Source organism: Hyperolius riggenbachi, chromosome 3, assembly GCF_040937935.1.
Source record: "Hyperolius riggenbachi isolate aHypRig1 chromosome 3, aHypRig1.pri, whole genome shotgun sequence".
NCBI classification, from domain to species: Eukaryota; Metazoa; Chordata; class Amphibia; order Anura; family Hyperoliidae; genus Hyperolius; species Hyperolius riggenbachi.
In genome coordinates, this window is record NC_090648.1 from 197,071,163 (window position 1) to 197,089,015 (window position 17,853).

A 17,853-nucleotide genomic window follows, 5' to 3' on the forward strand; every position below is an offset into this window, starting at 1 on the left:
ACAGCATTTGGTTTGGCTATACACATTACAAGTATTGAACAATGCAGGTAAATCCAATCCCTAGATCCACACGGTGCGTTCGCGCACTCGATTTCCTGCTCGATTCCCGTCGATTCATTTATTTCCAACATGTCCGATTTGGATTTCGATGGATCGTTAGGTCGATTCGCATGCAAAGTATGCCAAATCGACCTAACGATCCATCGAAATCCAAATCGGACATGTTGGAAATAAAGGAATCGACGGGAATCGAGCGGGAAATCGAGTGCGCGAACGCACCGTGTGGAAAAGTGTGCCACTAGATAGTAAAATGAATACTGTCCATAGATAAGGATTACCTTCAAGAAATCATAGGCAAAAGATAACTGCCTGCAGTCCGGTGATGTCACATCCACCCCTTATCAGTTGCACAACTCGTGCACACTGCCAGTCACCGGCACACACACACCCTGTTCACAAACACTAATGATCCTTTTGCAGGAACCCTGATGAGTCAAATGCTGGCAGGAAATAAAAAGAAAATCTGAAGTACTACTACTAGAAATTAGTGGGTTGGAGTCTGGAACAATGACAGACATTCTCTTTCACTATATCAGACTATAATGTGAGGGCAACATTGTTCTGTTTTTAAGTGCAATAAACTGTATTAGGGCTCAGCCAAACTATAAACATCTTTTTGAGCGTTTGTGATTAGCGCTTTGAGTGCTTTTTAAAAATCGTTCCCATTCACTTTCATTAAAATCACGGTAAAAATCACTGCGATATTACACGTACACAATCGCAAGATTGTAGCGATTTTTACCACGATTTTTATGAGAATGAATGGGAGTGATTTTTAAAAAGCGTTAATCGAACATAAGCGCTCAGAAAAGTGCTTATAGTGTGGCCGAGCCCTTATACTGTAAGAGAGCGTTTTTTAAAGAATTTAGTGTTCAGTTCCATAAATGGCCAACTCGGCTGAACTCCATGTAGAGTGTGCACGACCCTCAATGAGGCTTCTATTACATTGCAAAATGCCATACCGATTCAGATTTGCGATTCAGATTTTCACTAGATGCTAGCAACAAAGAAAAATGCAAAAAAATTGCAGCATGCAGTATTTTTTTTATTAATTGCATCAAAAATCGTAATCGCATGTAGTAGGGCTGCACGATTTTAGGGAAAATCGAAATTGCGATTTTTCTCTCAGAAATTGCAATTTCGATTTTTCCCCGATTTTTTTTCAAATGCTGGGGGGGCGCACTGCCCGGTCCGCTGACTGTAATACTTTGCTTCTGGCCCCGCTGTGCGCGGATTGGTCAGAAGCAGTGAATATGTATGAGTGTTAATGAGCGGGTGGGGGGGGGGGGGGGCGGATCCACTCGAGCAAGCGGCCGGGCACATACAGCATTACCAATCACTGGCTAGCGATGGAATGACGGCAGCGGTAGGCGGAGCTGGTTGCTCTGTACAGCTCCGCCTACCACTGCCGTCATTCCATCGCTAGCCAGTGATTGGTAATGCTGCTGAATGTGCCCGGCCGTTCGCTCGAGTGGATCCGCCGCCCGCTCATTAACACTCATACATATTCACTGCTTCTGGCCAATCCGGTCCGCACTACCCGGTTCGCTGTCTGTAATACCTTGATTCTGGCCCCGCTGTGCGCGGATTGGCCAGAAGCGGTGAATATGTATGAGTGTTAATGAGCGGGGGGGCGGATCCACTCGAGCAAGCGGCCGGGCATATACAGCATTACCAATCACTGGCTAGCGATGGAATGGCGGCAGTGGTAGGCTACCGCTGCCGTCATTCCAGCGCTAGCCAGTGATTAGTAATGCTGTATGTGCCCGGCCGCTTGCTCGAGTGGATCCGCCCCCCCCCCGCTCAATAACACTCATACATATTCACCGCTTCTGGCCAATCCGCGCACAGCGGGCCAGAAGCAAAGTATTACAGACAGCGGACCGAAAAACTGAAGGCACTGACGATCAGCAGATCGTCTTGCCACGAACCGCGGTTTCGGTTTTGAACCGAAAAACCGTGCAGCCCTAGCATGTAGTGTAAAAGAGCCCTAATACATCATGTGTACACAGTGGTGTAGCTAAGGAGCTATGGGCCCCGCACAGTGTCAGAGGTGCAAGAAGGGGATGGGGAACAGCTTGTTAATGATTACCACTATTCAAAGTATCTATAGAAGTGATTATGAGCACAGGACCAATAGAGAGCTAATACTGTAGTTGAGGGAGGGACCTTCGGGGCCCCTCTGGCCCAAGAGCCCCGATGCGGTTGCAACCCCTATAGCTACACCCCTGTGTGTACAGGAGTGCCCCCAAGCTTGTTCAAAGAGCAACAATGCCAAATCTTTAAAAGGCAGTAAGGATCTATTTTTTTTTTTGGCAAGCTACAAGTGTAGGGCCTCCTTTAGTGTTGGATAGTATACAGAAGTCCTGATCAGCACACCTTCCCTCCAGGTGCTGGACCAAGTGTTAGCCTTCACCCTATATATGGGGGGGGGGGGGGGGGGGGGTCGGGGGCATGCTGGTCTGTACTCTGTTGAATTCAATAGTGCATTGATAAAGTGGACCCTGCGTGGGCCTGAAATGATTTTCTGCTAAATGGTCTATGGGTGAATAAACCTCTGATTGACTTCAATAGTGTACGGACCAGCATTCTTTCTTTTCCGTGTTGGACTGTCTGTACTTCAAAATAGGTACTGTTGCCATGGCTGCAGAGTAGTGCAATTTGACGTATCAATACCAGAAATTCTTACCTGACTGCAATACAAAAAGAAAAAAAATACATAGCTAAAGCACTGGTATGTGTTTACAGTAATTGTTAACTGAAAGATAAATTATGGTGGCTCACTCAGTCAAACTAATAACCTACATGTGAGCAGCAGTGCAATAAGGGCCCATTCACACTTGCAAACGCAAACCGCTAGCGATTAGTGCTAGCGTTTTACACTGGTGATTTTTACGCAATCAACGCATAAAAATCACTGTACACGCTCACAATTTTTGAGCGATCATGATTAGTGCTTTTTAGCGTTGTAATTACGATTACCCTATAATCGCAATAAAATGCTGCATGTAGCGCATTTGTCTATCACAACTAATCCCTGGCAATCACGGCAGTGAGTTCACTGTCATTTAGTTAACATTGTGCTAGCGCTTTTTAAGTCGCCAGCGATTAGCTGTAAAATGCCCGCTAATGGCTCAAGTGAGAACAGGCCGGGCGGCTCGTTCAGGAACAGCCTTATCAGTCCGCCGACAGTGCGTACATGCGCACTACAGTCTGCTGAAAACCCGCCTGGCGGGAGGTGCCGACGGACCCGTCGTTGGGTGCGGTCATGCGTGTGTACGCACCTTTACTGTGCAACTTGCTGATAATCAATTAAAGGCCATAAAACAATGTGTGGCTGTGTCAAACATTCTTAATAGGTGGAAGGTTTAATAGGTCATCATTACTCTGTATGGAAGCAGAACCTGCAGCATAAGATGCCAATGAGACAGGTACATCTTCAAACCTAGATTTTTAACCCATAAAAAATCATAGTGCACAATGAATATGACCTGATCAAGAGTGCTTTGTCATTCAAATCAGTGGACTGTATATTTATGGTTAGTTTTGTGTGGATATAAAATAAAAAAATCAGTTACACTGAAAAAATCCTGGTGCAAGCTATGGCTTCTATTGTGGGTCTTAAAGGGAACCTAAACTGAGAAGGATATAGATTTTTCAGTTACCTGAGGCCCCTTTTACACTTAATCAGTTGGTATGCGTTAGTGTGCATTAGTATGCGTTAGTGTGCATTAGTACGCGTTCGTGCACGTTGGTACGAGTTTTTTCAATAGCAGTACATTGGGAAAAGGATTTCAGTTAAAACGCGTAAATGTGAAAGGTGCCATAGGAAAACATGGGACTTACTTTGAAAATCAGTTTTCTTTCCGTTTTAACTGAGAGCAACTGATTAAGTGTAAAAGGACCCTGACTCTCCTGCTGATCCTGAGTCTCTAATGCTTTTAGCCACAGCCCCTGAACAGGCATGCAGATTAGGTGCTCTGACTGAAGTCAGACTGGATTACCTGCATGCTTGTTTCAGGTGTGAGATTCAGCCTCTACTGTGGCTAAAGAGATCAGCAGGGCTGCCAGGCAACTTGTATTGTTTAAAAAGAAAAATCCATATCCCTCTCAGTTTAGGTTCCCTTTAAAGGTGATCCTGTGTCTGAAATGGAAGCTGCAGTGCACTGGTGGATTGTGTGGTGTGCAGACTTCTGTGATTCCAGGGATATAAAACTGAGGCACAGATCAATAACACAACATGCTCACATCACAGATTCTGTCTGCGAACTGGTATATTCCTGCCACTGCTTATATTAAGCAATGACTCACCACTCACTGCATACTTGTGCAGCTCTTGACAGTACCTACCTACACAAAACGAAACACATGTTAAACCTGCAATTCACAAGAGAGAAGGAAAGGAACATGACAGAAAGATTCTTCAAACAAGAATCATCATGTATCGTAGATAGTTTACTATCAGCATAGCGACCAAGTACCAGATTATACTGCACTTACAGAAGAGTACAAACCACTATTATAAGATGAGCCCCTGATTTTGATTTGCTCTAATTATCCATTTCAATTCCATTTTATATCATTCTGGGCACGCTTATGCTAACAGCAAGCTTGTGCTTATCCCCTGAGAGGCTACAAAGCTGTACAAAGGTCTTTGTTTGTGCTATCTGTATATAAAAGGAAAGTGCAAGTGCATGGAAGCATGTCAAGTAACAGCAGATAAATCCCGGCTGCTACCAGCACCCAAGTCCACGTGTCTCAAAAGATACTGCTACAGGCGGGCACAAGCCGAGGAGTGTACAGTAAACCTAATGAGCAATAACCATAGAGCATGTAGTCACAGGGAATCCCAGCCATGAAGTGGAGTATAGTTTGGGAGTCAGTCAATCAAAAACAAACTGCCAATTATATTTTTGGCACTCTCACTACTTGAGTGGAAAGATGCAGCTTGATTATACTCCCATACAGTAACAGAGCACCCTATATATAACACACACACACAGCCATGCTCATGCATTTAGGCGTTTAAAGAGTAACTGAAAGCATTTAGGAAAGTGGTTACTCATTACCATACAGACTAAACATGCACTTGCACATTTAATGCACTTCAGTGTGTTTTTATGTTAACTGTTTAAATTAAACATGAAATGAAAAGTAAGTCAAAATAAACACACAAGTCATACTTAACTCCTACGTAGTCTACAATGAGTAGTAAATGTTCCCATTAGGAGATTTATGAACTCACAGAAGGTGCCATATTTACTATTTCAGCAGTATGCACAGCTGCTGGTTAAAATTCTGGGCCTCCTCTGTCTCTCTGCACATTAATATCACACTGTGATCTGGATTATTAATTTGTTAGAAAGTGTATGGTTATCTATTAAGCGATTTCTCAAAAGACAGAGCCATTTCCTCTTTGCAAATGACAAAACCATTGTACAGTAGAGTCTCATTTACCCAGCACAGGCGGAGATTGCCTGATTTATTTAAGTATTTATATAGCGCCAGTGTTCTCCCCAGGTTCTTTTAGCCAGGTGCTGCACCCGGCTACTTTTTGTGAGCACCTTACTGTCATCAGTTCACTTCCTCCTATGCTGTAAAGCAGAGAAGCACCGCCCCTGCATTCTCTTATCACACTCCACCTGGCTACTTTTTCATGCCACTCAGCAGGAGAACAAAAATTCTGTGGAGAAGACCAAGTGCCCACATATTACGCAGCACTGTACAGAGTATACTGTCTTGTCACTGTCTCTCAGAGGGGACTCCCAATCTAGTCACTACCACAGTCATATGTATATGTTTGTATTGTGTAGTGCAAGTATAGTCTCGGGCAAATTTAGGGGGAAAGCCAATTAACTTATCTGTATGTTTTGGGGATGTGGGAGGAAACTAGAGTGCCCGGAGGAAACCCACACAGACACGGGGAGAACATACAAACTCCTTGTTGACCTGGCTGGGATTCGAACCGGGGATCCAGCGCTGCAAGGCGAAAGCTCTAACCACTACACCACCCTGCTGCCCTGATACCGCTATATGTTCATGCCAGCTGCTTGAGAATGCAATTCCTGCTAGATTTGGTACAGCAGGCAAAGGGTGTATGACAGTACACCTGATTGGCTGACTGGCGTCTGCTGACCAGATAAAGGCAGGAAATTGCTCTAGCTGGGAGTTAGCAATTGTGTTTGTTGCAGTTAGCATTCAGTTTAGAGGCAGTGGGGGTTGAGTTCCCTGGAGGTGAGAGGTCCAGGGCTTGCCCGCACTTCCCTCTAGGTATCCCATGGTGGTTTGGGGGCCCCAGCCAGTGCGAGAGACTGAGCTCCCTGGCTGTCGTGCGAACCACTATTTGTGCAGTTGCTTGAGAAGTCAAGCAACCAGCATTAAAATTAAATTACCTTCCCCTCATCCCCCAAATGACAGAGTGGTGCACACAGCGCCAATCACTTACGAATCCTCCAGGAGCCACTCTGCTTCAGCCCTGTAGCTCCCAACGGCTTTCCCGTGTCCTCCGTATAGGACTCCAATGCGTCATGTGATCCAATGCGGGTCAGGTGACCTGCCAGGAAGCCATACCAGGATGGCATAAAGCGGCCGGGAGTTACAGGAGTGAGGAGGAACGGCACTCTGAGGACTCGTGAGTGGCTTCTGCTGCGCACAACTCTGCATTGATAAGAAGGAACGCCCCCATTGTAACCCGTCAAGCATGCCGGCGGAACTGCTGGATGTTTGACTTCCAGTTAACCGGCTCTTTATTGTAAAAAGAAAGTTAAAGCCTCTCTTGATCTACCAGTCATTTTGGCATAGAAATTTTTGCAATGGCAAACTTTACGGCAATTCCCATTAAAGTCTTTTTTCTTACCCCCGTTCCAAGACATAAAAGCCACCAACAATCTATAGTAAAATAATAAGTATGTATGGCATTGGTCAATAGGCCACCATAGGTCAAAAATGGGTTAAATCAAGCCATCAAGCCATATATTGCTGTGAGGTAACTAGAGAGTCCATCCACTTTACACATACACATGGACTCTCTAGTTACCTCACAGCAATATATGGCTTGATGGCTTGATTTAACCCATTTTTGACCTATGGTGGCCTATTGACCAATGCCATACATACTTATTATTTTACTATAGATTGTTGGTGGCTTTTACGTCTTGGAACGGGGGGTAAGAAAAAAGTTTTTTGATTATACTATATTGTGGCCAGAAGGTCCTGATCTGCGCATGGTTCTTTAATGGTATGTACATATTTATGTATTTTCTTGACAGATGTGTTGTTTATGATGTGCCTCTGAGGAAGCGGCTTATGGCTGCGAAACACGTGTCCGGCATTTTATGTGAAGTGATGGTCTGATGTTGTATCTACACTTATCACCAACTTCTTGAAGAAAAAACTTGGAGAATAAAAGAGAATTTTGGTTCAGAAAGAAAACCCCGTTTTGTGTGTACCTGTTGAATATTGAAGATAATTTGTAGGGGTGGAACCACGCTACTTTTTTATCCTTGGCAGTAAAAAATTCCCATTAAAGGCTGAATGCATGTTTCCAATGGAATTTGCAGATGAGTAGTAGCCCATGGAATATGGTGGCTGACCAAGTGTTGTGGCCCATGGAATCTTGCTCATCACACCAAGTACAGAAAAACTTCTATCCTACTTTGTAACTGTGATTACGGGCCTGTGAACCTATTAAAAGGATCTCGGCAGCAAATACCTAACAAAGTTCAAAATCCCTGGCAGACTCAATGCTTCAGATAGAATATCTTAAAGAGAGACTAAAAAAAAGTGCCCCTAGGGAGGTACTTACCAATCTATTGTAAATTACAATAGTCCTCATCTGCCTGCAATTTCTGAAGTCCCAGCCGACCAGCAGAAGTAAGAAAAATTAAGCCTGTACTGAACTCTTAAATGTATAAGATGGGGAATTTTTTTTTAATTAATAAGCCACATTGGTAGCATGCATTTTCAATGTGCTATTGAGATGCCTAGGGGTAAAAAATGCTGCTTGGCTTCCTTTAATTTTATTGACCATTATACGTAAATGGAAGAATGCAGAAGAAAAAAAAAAAGGGGGGGGGGAAATCGGGTTGGCTGGGTTGGACTACTGTGGAGCCAAAATGGTCTTCTCACACTACAAAGCTGCCAATAGTGAAAAATTGATTTGTAACGTTTATTGAGCAGTGTGAGCAGGCAATTTTCTACATGTCAAAATACATCTTTTGACTAATCCCTTCTAAAAAAACAAACAAACAAAACTGTAACCGCTAATTACTTGCGACCCTCACTACCTCCGTATACACCACAAAAGTAAATTATTATGTACTAGCAGCTATACTTTTTACCCAGTGATCATTTCTGAGCAATATACCTGTACTTTCTACATTGATAATGAAGTACTAAATACTTTCATAAAGTAGTTAATGCACTTTGCAAAAGACTGCTTAGCTCTGCCCCGTTTAATCTCCAGTGATGTAGCACGTCATAAATGTCATATGTAATTCCCATCAGTCTTTGTGGATACTGGCTATGTAAGAACAGGTGTGATAGGTTACAGTAAAGATAAGACTTTTCTTATCTTGCACATAGGAGTCTAGAAATGCTACAGTCACTGCTAACAAGTTGTAACAACCCTCACCTAATAAAACATAGAAGAATGGGTGAGGCACTGGAATGGACTCACTTAGTATTGTCACGCTCCCCAATATTGCTGGCTTCAGCCTGCCACACAACGTTCTGATAGAGTTTAGCAGGCTCTAATGAACTCCTTAGTCGTTGAATAGGTCATATTAATGCCCAAGTCATTAAACAGGTCATATTAAGCAGTGTTTCTCACCAGAATTTTTTTTTATTTTTTTTTAACAGCCGACGGATGGAGGAATGCAGGGCTGGCAGTTCTCTGCGCAACTCTGCTTACAGCATAGGAGGAGGCAGGCCAATAACAGCTGGGTACTCACCAAAATTAGCCAGATGGAGCACCCAACAAAAAGCCTAGGGAACACACTTAAGGGAAGGCCGAAAAAAATACTAATTCCAGAATTATCAGGGTTTCAGAATTCTCATAGGGAAATTGAACCGGTTATAATGCCAAGGGACAGTTACCATGAAAAGGTAACAGTGGCAACCTCCACCTTATAGTGTTAGCCTGTCTATCACAGAAACATCTTCCTATGTACTTAAAGTTTGTGACAATTTAACCACAATCCTATTTGGACGACTATTGTATCTGGATGCGTATGTGCATCCAGCGTAGCTGCGGCGGATGCACGCCCGCTACTCATTCACATTGGGAATAAATAGCAGCGATTGGTGAAGGGGTGTTCCCCGAACCAGTTGAAGTGCCTGTAAATGAACAGACATGACCCTGTTAGGGGCCTTGTTCATTCATAATAATCAAAAGTAAAACATAAAAAATAAAAAAAGGGCAAATAAAATAGGTGGGCTTTATAGTAGCATTACTTATTTTAAAACTGTAGGGGATGGAATTGGAGAAAGTGTATTTATCCATGTTTGTTGTTTATCCCTATAAAACACATAGAAAAATTATTGAAAAAAAGCATCAACCAAAAAGCCTGATTTGTGGCGAAAAAAAACAAGATATAAATTATTCATATGTGAGAAACCGTGATAAAGTTATGGCCAAAGGAATGGGAGGAATGCTGACAGGTGAAACCGGCTCTTGGCGGTAAGGGTAAAATGGCCTGTGGGCTGAAGTGGCTTACAAATGCTTCTCAATTAAGACAAGTCCTAGGAGCCTAATGGTGCATACACACTTGAAAGATTAATGAAAGATCTTAGACCAATTTTACCCCCTTCCATGTAGTATGAGAGCCATACTCTACACAGTCTATTCTATGGAGCTGATAAAAAATCTTTGCAAGGTGCTGCACACAAAGATGCTGTACACATTCAACAGATCAGTATCTGCAATAGATCTGTTCCTGCAAATTGCATTCATAGTCTATGATATCTGCAGATCCTCATACACACCTTGTTTAACAGACATTCATCTGTAGATCAGATCCACCAAGATGGATCTTCAGATCTGCAGATGATTGTCTGATATGCAGATGAATGTCTGTTATGAATCCATTTTGCAGGAACTGATCTTTTGCAGGAACAGATTCTTTTTTTCCAAGTGTGTGCGCACCATACCACTGTGCAGTGTGTAGTGTTAAAACACAAGCTCCCTGTGCACTTGCTGATCGGTGGCAATTGGCAAAGTGCTAGAACAGTGGGACCCTATGAGGGCGATTCCACTCTAGTGCTTGCAATTTGTATGAAATTGCAAATGTGCTACTTGTAACATTTTTGGAGCAATTATGACTGCAGGAATGCAGGAAAAGATAAATCCATCAAATTGCACCAGAAATCGCTTTGAAAAGGTTTAATAAACTGCAAACGTTTAGTGTTTGCAATTGCTGGTGTGTCAATGCCCTAAAAAGCAAGTGGTTATAAACATACAGCATGGAATGTGGCTCACATTCAGCTAATGAGGCCACAGCTCATACAGCCAGAACTCTGGTCCAGTAAGATTTTTCTTATATGGAGCATTTCACTTTACCTCCCACAAAATAAAACCACTTTTAAACAAGAAAGATTTCAGTACCTTCACAGCAATCTCTTATTTCTGCACTCCAACACATACATGTGTAAACACAGGGGATTTATAGGTAAGCGGTTGCTGTAATCCTCACACTCTTTATACATAAATGTAAAAGAACACATTTCTTCCAGATCTATCTCAAGAGTTGTTTGAGCTAAGCAAGGGGGAAAAATGAAGAAAACTACTGGGTATACAACAGCTGCAGATAAAATAAACTAACAACCAATTTATCATCACATCCCTGCATCTCAATAATGAAAAAGTGTTTTGATGAAGGAACAGAAGCCAACTAAGGAAAATACTGTTCACCGCACTGTGTGTGAAAAAGTGAATGGCTGACCAATTTAGCGGAGGAGGAGGAGAAGGATGGGGAGAAGAAAAAGGTCAAATCTAGGAATCTTTTTCTCCCAAGGAGTCATGCACAGCAGCAAACACTCACATGTTGGCCCAGGAGCCATAGGTTGAAACATTATTATTTACCTGCCATGTGCATGAAAGTCCAAGTGCACAAACTGATCCTCATGAGATACCGCTCTCTTGGCACGATGGTGTTTTTGGTTTAAGGAGTCTGTGTCATAAGTTAATCCTTCGTAATGCCTAATGTATTTATTCAACGGGTTCCCATACTGACCTGAAAAATAATGCAAAGCAGAATTTGAGTAAACATATACTATGTATACGATGCAGTCATACTACCAATTTTAACATGCTCTGCCGCATGGCATAATTAAATTCAGGTTATGAAGAAGACTGTCCAGTAAGTAATCAAGGAGCTGTTTAAAAATGGAATTCTTGTGAAGATTACCAAACCATTCAGAACTTCTAGTCACAGGAAAATTGGAAAGAAATGGGAACATTTTTGACCCAAAGAGCCACTGCAGGCTTACGTTATCTATAATTCCTTACATCTCAAACAGCACCCTCCTGCAGAGTCACATATCTGGAGACATATTGTTTCGATGTCCTATGCATTGTGGACATATATTTTGTAATAGGCAAGTGTAGGACGCTGCACATCACATGGGATGTGTGCTTTCAACTGGTCAGTGGGTGGAGCTGCAATACAGCATATCCACAAGTATTACTGGTAGGTTCCAGTAAGCACTCAGTTTAAATATGAACAAATACATTTTTGATAATTTTTATTAGCATTTCAGGAGCATCCAAGCTACCTTCCCCAAAGCAAGACAAATATAAGAAAGGCAAATTTAGCCCAACAAAGGCCACTGTATTCACTCGCAGGATATGCTCTGTACATGCCACCACACAGATTAACAGCATGGAAGCAAGGGCAGGGCTATTTTGGCTACGTTTTGGTATATTTGTTTTGCCTCGGAAAGTGATTCTTGTGTGATCCAAAACAAAATATGTCATAATCGTCGCACATTGAAGCTCACAATCTAATACAAACGTTGCACTTCAGGGCTGGTTCACACGTGTGCCACTATGTCAAGCAAGGGCTACATCGCTCGTTGGTTAAGCGCCGTCCATTTGAATGCACAAATTTATGGTAAACCATGGTACTGTCTGTTCAGACACAGCATTTCAATCCAGATTTGTCCAGTCTGCACTGAGGTGATCCAATCAAGTGCAGCAACTCAGTGTCCCCCTGTGGGAGGGTCAAAAAAAGACGCACCCTGGGAAACACTTCTCTGCTTGTTAGCAGAAAAGCATTTGAATGAGATGCTGTGGGACGCCCATGTGAACCATCCTTAGGAATTATAAGGAATGTCTATTAGAACTTAAAAAAGGGGTTCACCTTAGAGAATATTGGTCAACAAACAATTGTTCATGGTTGTTTTGCAAGGATATGTTCAATGCATAATAGGTACCCAAACACCAGTGGCCACCTCTGTATAAAGCTGTAAAATCCTTGGCTGACATGACTGTTTCCTCACAGTAGGACATCTCTCATATCCTCTTCCCTCCATAGAAAAAGAAGGTGCTCCTTGAAAAACAAGCAGCTGGTCTGTATTATGATTTCTCATAAACTGTTCCCAAATTGATCATAAGTTACCAATTTGGATGAGAATTGTCACATGTAGCTTACAAATATTGTTCATGGACCATTGGCAGGCTATCTCAAGCATTCTATATAGCCATAGACAAGCAAGGATATCTTCTTAAAGAGGAGCTGTCAGCCATACTCTCTCTAGATAAATACTTGCTCTACTTACATAACATATGTATTTCACTGTCCACGTAATGTTAGTGATTTTTCTACAGTAAAAAAAAAAATAAAAAAATCCTTCGCACGTCCCATTATAACTGTGGCTATTTTGAAGCCAATCCTGATGTCATTTCCTACCTTACTCTCCTCTGCCTGATTTGCCCACCCTTCACTATAGAAAGTGCATTGTCTCAGCATGAGAAATATTGGCCAGAGAGGAACAGAGGTGTGGGAGGAGAAAAAAGGAGGGAAAGAGGCTTTAACCAATCAGCATTAGTTAAGTCTGAGGGGAAGTAGAAAAGCAAAAAAGGACAACCCAGCATGTCCTGCAACTTGCTTTTTGTGTACCAAATTTTGTGTGTACCAAATAAGAGTCAGGTAAACTGGGGAATGATCATTTATCAACAAGAAAAGTAATAGTGATTTTAACATTTTGAATGACTGATTCGAATACTTATTACTTGTTTACCAGATAAAAATAAAGAATTGATTCTTGATTTTAAAATTTAAACAAAAAGTCCCTGCAGGCTCAGGGTGCCCCTTCCAGCCCTCCTGAGATCTCAGGATAGAGGAAGTCTAGGCAAAGTCCTTTGCAACCAATGTACAGGCCTGAGAGAGAGAGATCACGGTGGGTTTTTGGACAGCTTTTTTGTTGACACAGTTTGTGGAAGATGCTATAATCATTTACAATCTAAATGAAACTATGAAAGCACTTACAGTACAATTTAAACATACAGTACTAGTGGACCTAAGCCCAATTAAAAACGGGCTAGGTCCGCACACACACATTTCCGCCACGACGCGCACGCCCGCCATTACTCGCCGCGCGTCACTCTCCCTCAATGTCTGCAGTGTGCATGTGGGACACACACAGGGACATGGGACACAGGGACAGTAGGGTTTTACTATAGAGGATGTAGAGAATACAATCAAGAACAATTACAAAATAAAATGCTTACTTCAAACGCAAAATATTTGATGAGTTTCTGCCATTTGCAAAAGCAGTAGTTACTTTAAAAACTGTTTTTTTTGTTGTTGTATTGCAGCCCATATTCACAGGCTCGGCCGACAAAACAGCAAAGCCAAATAAAACACATTTCAAATCATGAAACAATTCATTTTAATCTTTAACCTCTCCGAACCAAACATTTGGTTTTGATCCCACTAGAAATATATGCAGCTCACAAACTAATCAAAGTATGGCTTTAGAGCAGGGGTCTCAAACTCAATTTACCTGGGGGCCGCAGGAGTCAAACTCAGGATGAGGCTGGGCCGCATAAGGGATTTCACGTGTCCCCGCAGCAAAACGAGGGCTGCAGAGCCCCCAAATCGCCCGGGGGGCAATCCGCCGACATTTCCTGGAAGGGGCAGAGCTTTCAGCTTCAGCTCTGCCCCTCCTGACGTCAATCGCGGCAGATCGCCGCCTCTGCCCGCCCCTCCCACTCTTCCTTTACAGAGAGGGGCGGGAAGAGGCGGCGATCCGTGTAGCGATTGACGTCAGGAGGGGCAGAGCTACAGCTGGAAGCTCTGCCCCTCAGCACAGTCATGGATGTTTGCCCGGGGGATTTGGGGGCTCTGCAGCCCTTGTTTAGCGGCAGGGATGCGGCGGATTACTAGGGAGCACTGAAGCGAACTATAAGGTAAAATAGGCAAAAAAAAGTTTGCTTCCGTGTCTCTTTTGCCGGCCACAAAATATTGGATCAAGGGCCGCAAATGGCCCGCAAGTTTGAGACCCCTGCTTTAGAGGAACTGATTTTACAAAACTTCTCATGAATTATCCCTTCTTATCCGTTTGTCATCCCATCTATAACTTTATACCATTTTCTAAGCAAACATTCACCCAAAAGTTGTTACTGATCTAAACTAAACTTCAACATTTCTCTTCATATGAAATTTTTCATTACTTTTATTAAGACCTTTTTAGTGACCGTTAAGATGTGAAGGTACCATAAATGAGTGGAGAGAATGTAATTAATGAAAAAAACAAAACAAAAAAACCCAAAACTTCTGATTAAACTCCAGAAAAGATGTTGAGCAAACCCAGACCATAGTAACCAGTAATAACTTTGCAGGAGGAAGAAAGTTAACATTGTTACATGCAGCACATACCAACTGCTTTTTTTTTAAATATCTGAAAGATCTAAGTTTTCTAAACAAATTTACAGTTTACAGCCATTTAAAGTCAAGTACGTAAAAGCTTATCATGCAACTAGACTGCTGTTTTTTTCATGCAAATCCTGATACAAGAGTGGGGCTGATAAGGTTGGGCATTGGTAGTTGGAGGGTTGGTGTGAGAATAAGATTATGTTTAGCTGTAGTGAAATATCAGAATGTATTACTGATCTTCTACTAACACCATTTTATCTGTGACAGTAGAATATCTGTAAATTCACCAATATTCTTCTATCAGCTTTTCCGGGCACCCAAATTTCTGGGCGCCCTTTATTGATGTATGTGACCTGCAGTACCAGCCTGTTTAATAGATTTCAAGCTGCAATTATGAAAAATCTATTTGCAGTATGGCAGCAATAGATTCCACTCTGATCGGATTTTAATTAGAAAGGGATCTGTTGGTCAAATCAGGTTGCCATCTACTAGTGTTTGGCTACCTTAAGGCCTCTTTCACAGTGGGATGTTGCATTTGATGCAACGGTAAAGTCGCACAACGTGCCCCTAACGCAGCGCATGTAGGTTATGACATTGGACGTTATTTTGCACTGCGTTGTGTCTCTTGGTGCGCAGTTTTCGTCGCATACTGATTGAACGAAAATGGCGCATGCATTACATTTAAAAAAAAAAAACATTACTGAGCATGTGCAACACACAACGCAGCAAATTTATTGCTAAACGCACAGCATGCAGCACTTTCTAAATATTGCTACATGTTGCACACAACGCAGACTTTGTATTACTGTGCATTAGTCTGCGTTATAATTTTTTGTAACGTGCGACTAACATCCCACTGTGAAAGAGGCCTAAAGCTGAAGTACTGAAAAATCTAAAACAATCATTTTTATGGAGAAAGGAGTTCATAGATATGAGAGATCTCCTTACTACATTGAAAATCATTTTTCAATTAAAGAAATCCAACCTGTGGATTGTCATTTGCATCAGGGTTAGCGAAAGACAATGAGTAAGGCCTACAACTGCGTTCTCTTTAGACCAAAGATAGGTTCATAAAGCACATGTCACTTTATGTCTTTGCAGAACATAAATTAAATGGCGGATACTTTAAAGATGCCAATCAAAAATGACCCAACTTTGAAGACTTGTTCTTTGTACTTAGAAACCACTTGCAGTTTCCAACTGGCAGAAATGGATTCAGATTAAAGCTTGCCTACTTTTTAAGATTTCAGTCCCTGGTTTGAACTTCTGAAGAAATCATTGTCCTCAAGGAAGGACATCTGTTGTTTTTCTCCTTATCTTCTTGTAGCTACTTGTTCCTTTGAGAACATCCCCGTAAATGGATTCTAATGTCCTCTAATCTTTTGTCCCTCCGGGTCTGATCCGGCTCTGTGTATTCATTTATCTTTCATGCATGACAGCTTTTCTTCATCGGTATTCTGTCACGTTCAGCACTACTACGGATGTTTCTCACTTTCTAAATATATGCTTTTAAATTCTGAAAGGCTGTAAAAGCTGATATTTCAGCTTAGACATATATTTGTACAAGGCGATAGAAAAGACAACTTTCCAAACATACACAAGGTTATGAAATTTCTATTTATCTAAATGTGGTAAAGTTTTGCTAACCATGGTCAAAATGGAATATCCATTCTAGAAGTAAAAACTGTCAGACAAGTAGTAAAGCGGTGAAGTGAATTAATAAGACCACTTGAGTTTTGAACCCACAAGACAAACTTGAGAGATTAGCAACAGAAAGATTTTCATCGATCAGTGTTCTTGGTAAGGTGCAATACTGATGCAGGGCAGCTTGACCAATAAACAAGGACAGTCAAGTGTCTACAACAGTAGGCACAGAAGTTGAGAATTCCAAGACAGATTTATATACAGTATGAGTGAGTGAAGGGCCATAAAAAAAACAAAAACGAGGTCGAAAAACAATTCTCTTATACAATTACTCTCACCTCTAAGCTACAAAATGGTGTAGAAAAAGAAGGTACTCAATATGAAGTGTCTCACTTAAAAAGAAGGGAAAAAAAAAAAAGAGTAGGCTTTGATGAAAATACTAATGGCAAGCCTTACATATAAAAAAGAGCCGCAGTACCAATATTATAATGCTAATTTAGGGCAACTTTATGCAGTTTGAACATGGACAAATCCAATGCAGCAGTGGCGGCATCCAGCTGGTAAAGAGAGTCCGACGTGGGCTCATGAAAAAAAACAACAAACAAAAAACTATGCTACCTGATCTGGGGGGTTGAGCCGATCAGGTAGCCACCAAAACCACCACTGGTGCTGGGTCACAATGCTGCAAGGAGAGATTGATCCTCTCTCCCAGCGCGCAGGGAGGCGGGGGAGCGGCAGGGGGCATGGCCAGGGAGAGAGAGCTGCCTAATGGCAGCTCTGGAAACCCTGCAGCAACGCCCCTGGCAGGAACTGGAAATCCCTCTCACACATTTACCCTCGAGATAGCGACAACTTGTCACTAATCTTGGGGGGGGGGGGGGCATAGCACGTGGGGGTGGGGCAGAGAGCAGTGGTGGGGGGACACAGAGGCATGGTATGAGGCAGAGAACATGCTCTGTTTCACATCGACCTATCTGCGATGCAAAAAACAATATGGACTGCATGCTGCAGATTTCTGCACCACACATCAGTTTCCCATGTAATGATTATTAATCGCATAGAAAAATTCACATTACAATTTGCATAAACAATGCGAAAATCTACATAGAGAAAAATGTATGCAGAATGTATTAGCCTGGTGAAAACAGACCCCTAAAGCACACCTAAAGTGAGAGAGCGCCTGGCATGTATTGCCTTTTAAATAATACCAGTTGCCTGGCATTCTAAACTTTTATACATCATTAGCGTCTGTCACACACCTGAAACAAGCATG

The 17,853-nt window shown here is 42.2% G+C and overlaps 1 protein-coding gene across 1 annotated transcript in view; it reads right to left on the reverse strand.

Moving 5' to 3' along the window:
* The window catches only part of ADAM10 (ADAM metallopeptidase domain 10), a 259,945-nt gene that overhangs the window by 131,096 nt on the left and 110,996 nt on the right, over window positions 1-17,853 (reverse strand). Inside the window, exon 2 of the mRNA XM_068275520.1 lies at window positions 11,141-11,291. Coding sequence (XP_068131621.1) covers window positions 11,141-11,291 — 151 coding nt within the window. The remainder of the gene's footprint in view (window positions 1-11,140; window positions 11,292-17,853) is intronic.